Source organism: Glycine soja, chromosome 10 (genome assembly GCF_004193775.1).
Source record: "Glycine soja cultivar W05 chromosome 10, ASM419377v2, whole genome shotgun sequence".
In the NCBI taxonomy this organism is placed as follows: domain Eukaryota; kingdom Viridiplantae; phylum Streptophyta; class Magnoliopsida; order Fabales; family Fabaceae; genus Glycine; species Glycine soja.
In genome coordinates this window covers 50000940-50005350 of record NC_041011.1, presented here as the reverse complement: position 1 = coordinate 50005350, position 4411 = coordinate 50000940, and the positions used below count along the sequence as shown (strand labels likewise).

Below are 4411 nucleotides of genomic sequence, written 5' to 3'. Positions count from 1 at the left end.
CTTCTTTTTTTTTCATTTTTTTTCGTTTCCTTTGGAATTGTATGTATTCTGCAATTTGTACTTGAATCTGACCACCAGAAAGTGAAATCAATTTAATGATTTTTTATATATATATATAAGAAATGAAGAATCTTATTACTCAAAGTAACATAAATATATGACCATTGACCAGTAAAAGAGAGACAGTTAAGTTTAATTGGGTCAAAATTATATAATTTATTCTAGCTGTGTAACTAATACAAGGAATAAACAAAAATAGTTTCAGATATATACTTTCCTTTTCAAATAAAAAATCATTAATTAAATCAGAAATCATATTTCAGTAATTCTAATCAATATTTGAATTGATCAAAAAAGTAATTTAAATTTAAAGATAATATATACATTAAATTCATGAACCAAGTTCTGAACAAGCAAAGAAGTAAATGTACAGGAATACGTATATAATGGGAATTAACCTGTATATTTATCTTTGGCATAAATATTACTGATGATGAAAACAATTGTTAGATTCAATCAATGGCAAACAAGAATCCAAAAGCAATGAACAAATTTTGTCTGTACAGAGGAGCAGAAACAAAATCCGAACCTAATCCCGATCCCACCTATATATATACTAAAAACAAACAAAAAAAAAAACATAAAATGAAAATTAAATTAACTGGTGTGAATTCATATTCACCGTACCAACAAATTCAATTTCAATCAAATTAAAATAAACATTCTGTGAACAAATCTACGCCTCTTCATTATCTTCCCCCGAAAACAAACGCGGCCTCTTGGCGGTTACCGGCAACGGGCTTTCCACCTCTTGTTCAACGCCAACCTTCTTCTTTCCGAAATCAAACCCCGCCGGCGACCAGAACTCCGTCAGCGGAGCCGGAAGGTTCAGGTCAAACCCACGGAACGCGGGGGAGGAGGAGGAGGCAGCGCCGCCGTCGGAGGTAGTGACGCCGCTGCTGTTGTTGCCGTTGGCGTTGCTGTTACTGTGGTTGTTTCCGCCGTCGTAGTGACAGCGCTTGTGGCCACCCAGGGCCTGACCGGTAGGGAAACTCTTGTGACAGATGGAACACTCGTGCATCCTTCCGCCGCCGACGGTCGAAGCGGAAACGCTGTCGTTGGCTGTGGCAGAGACGGCGACGGCGGAGGCGGTGGTGTTGGATTCCGACGAGGCCTTGCGGTGGCTGGCCTTGTGTCCACCGAGTGCTTGGTAAGAAGGAAAAGCCTTGTTGCAAACGGTGCACCTGTGTGATAGTTTCAGCGGCGGTGACGCTTCTTTGTGTGACTGTGACGAAGACGGTAATTGGGTGTTGTTGTTGTTACCGCTTTGTGCAAGCATGATGAGGCAAAGAGCCAAGTACTCTTCCTCCGACTCAAAACGAGGTCGTTTGGAGCGTTTTCTCTTGGCCCAAGGCTCGCGTAGGTGAAGGTCAACCTCCTCCTCCTCTTCTTGGTAACCACGGAAGGGAGTGGTGGCTGCTGTTGGTGAATTCAAAGCCTCCAAAGCCATTCAAAGAGAATTGAGCCAACTAGTTTGGTGCTGTGGTGTGTTTGGCTAATTAGGTGTAGACTATGACCATGTAATGATTATGAGTGTAGATGAGGAAGTGGGTGTGAGCATAGAGGGTTTATATATAGGGATGTTATGATGGAAAGAGTGAAATCGGTCAACTAATGAATGGATTACTTAGAAAAGTCAAAACTACGTTACGTAAGTACGTCTGCGCTATATTTACCCTTAATTAACCCCAGACCACACAACACCAAGGTAATGGTTGTGGTTATGAAGACTGAAATTGGGGGAATCTAAACCATCGTGTTGTGCCAGTCAGCGTTTTCTCTCGGTGCATGCCTGCGTGTAAAACACGATATTCATTTTTATTTTGAGATGGTGTAATCTAACTCGAATTTTCTTCCATCAATTTGGATTATAAAACGTATCAATCTTGGGCTAGCTGTGCTCTTTTTTAGATTGGAATTTTGGAATAGTACCTTTCTTTTTTCTTAAAAAAAATAAACAACTTGTCCCAGCTTGGTCTTTTCAATATCAATGAAATGCGCCACGACTTATTCGGAAAAAATAATACAGGTCAGTACCTGATTTAGTATTTACTTCTTTTAACATTGTTATTATTATTTGCACATATGGTAACGCGCTCATGTTTAAATCTTGTTAAAAATAAAGTATTATGTTTGTTTGATATCTTTCTTTATTTGCAATAATGTTTTTGGTCAATTGTGAATAATTTATTATTTTAATTATTCCGGTAAGTGGTAACCTTGAGTCAATTTTTTATTTATTTATCCTTTTTTATTCAACTTTTAAATATTCTAATCATCTTTTTATATAATACTTATTTTAAATAACTAAGAAAACGTTTAAAATGTTTATTATATTAAATTGACGTATGAATTCTCGATACGAAAGCATAGGCATGACTTTTACATCCTTATCCTGATTGATGTTGGTAGAACACAGTATATGATTCTAAAGGAAGCATGCTAAATTAGATGTTTGAGTGTGTTAAGGGAAAGAAAAAGAAAAAGAAAAACTAAAGATGTGAAGTAGATTTAGCTTCCCTTGGCGTCATGGCTTTGATCACGGTCATGGTTTTCGACTTTCGTGGTTTGGGCAACCACTTCCACTGATGGTTTATTCGTTAGTTGTCACACTACAACTAAGCTAATGTTCTCAAACAAGTACAACACCACCACGTGCCACCTGTATTTATAACTTTTCAACTAGTTTTAATTTCTTCCGTGATCGCGGGAAATTAATACTTGACTAATGGAGTTTCCTAATTCACTGAATTAAAAACTATTTTTATATACAATACTATTTTACATCATTAAGTTATTTTTTGGAATTATGGATACGTTTATTTATTAACTAATTAAGAATTAAGAAACATATTTTTTAAGTATTCATTAAATGAATTTTTTAAGGTATCTGAAAATTAATAACTAAAAATTATAAAATACCGGAACATTAATTTTACAGTAACAGAATGAATATTCAAATGAAACTGTTGAAATTAAATATCAAAATTGTTATTGACAGATAAGAAGATCAATGAAAAGAAGTATTTAAAGTAATTTTAGAATAATATAACCTTAATTAGTTCTTTCATTCTTTTCTAGTTTTCTTAATTATTTTATCTATTATCCCAATTACTTTGATGTGTCTTTGTAAAGATTAAATAATTAAAGTCAAATAAAAAGAGATATAAAACACTTCTTAATGAACAAACATGGAAGAGGAGAATAATAAATGTTGTGAAACCGATTTTGTCAAAATGAGATTAGAGCGTGATTTTTGTCAAGTCATAATTTGTTATTCATTTATTTTTAATCAATAATTATTTATAAAAATATTGACAGTTCACATTACATTTTATGCATATTAATTTGTGCAACTCATTTTCATGACAAATAGAAGTGCCGTTTGAATGAAAAGAAAAACAGATAAAAGAGAGACAAAAATGTCTTCAAAAACACTCCAACAAGGTAAATATCGATTTATGTAGAAAAATATAATTGATTTTTTCATTAATGACTCTTATTTTAAAATTTAAACTTCGATGGGGAGTTTTTTCTCTCTCAAAATATTGACTAATGATGGAATTCTCTTTTTAAGAATGTCTGCATTTGTTTATAAAATGAAAATATATATTCAAATAGTCAAAAACTTGAAACAAATGGTAAATATTAATATTTGAAAATTTAGAATGATCAATAAATTAAAATAATAAATACATTTTAATAATTTATTAATTTTAACAGGATTACTAATAATAGTTAAATATATATCTCATACATTATATAGTATATGTTAAATAACATTTTAATACAAATTATAATAAATTGACTTAAGTATAAATTTACCTAAATATATAAAATAGTCAATTATATATTTTATAAAGTAATATTATAAAAATAAATAGTTTAAATTGACTATTATCACCAACATTTACACTGGTTTAGGTAAATATTAAATTTATTCAACTAATTTTAACCGTTTGACTATGTTTCCATCATTGAATTTTTTGAATAAATGAGCTGACCAATTATTTTTTAATGAAACTAGCTAATTTAATATTTTTTATTCACTATAAATATGATTATTTAGTCTTTAGTTGATGACATTACTACATAAATAAATATATTATATAGCCACACCTATAATATTATTTTTTTATCACCTGTTATATTTAGTTTCATGTTTCTTTAAACATTTATTTTTTATTATACCATCTTATAAATATAAGAATTTTTTGTAATTAATAAATTATTTTTTATATTTAAATATTAAAATACAGTATATAGAAGTAGGATAATGTTTAACACGAAAATTTAAATTTTTACAAGAAAAAAATTAATTAATATATAACTAAGACAATAACAGTACAAA

At 30.9% G+C, this 4411-nt stretch overlaps 1 protein-coding gene across 1 annotated transcript; it reads right to left on the bottom strand.

Annotated features, from left to right (window-relative positions):
* Nucleotides 1–444: 444 nt before the first annotated feature.
* LOC114372511 (zinc finger protein ZAT10-like) lies at nt 445–1749 on the bottom strand. The gene has a single exon (XM_028330100.1). It carries the CDS (start codon nt 1508–1510, stop codon nt 737–739), a length of 774 nt encoding a protein of 257 aa, XP_028185901.1. The 5' UTR covers nt 1511–1749; the 3' UTR covers nt 445–736.
* Between the last annotated feature and the right edge of the window lie 2662 nt (nt 1750–4411).

What these genes read in the sequence shown, in the direction of transcription:
- LOC114372511 (XM_028330100.1), bottom strand. Translation starts at nt 1,510, where the DNA reads ATGGCTTTGGAGGCTTTGAATTCACCAACAGCAGCCACCACTCCCTTC.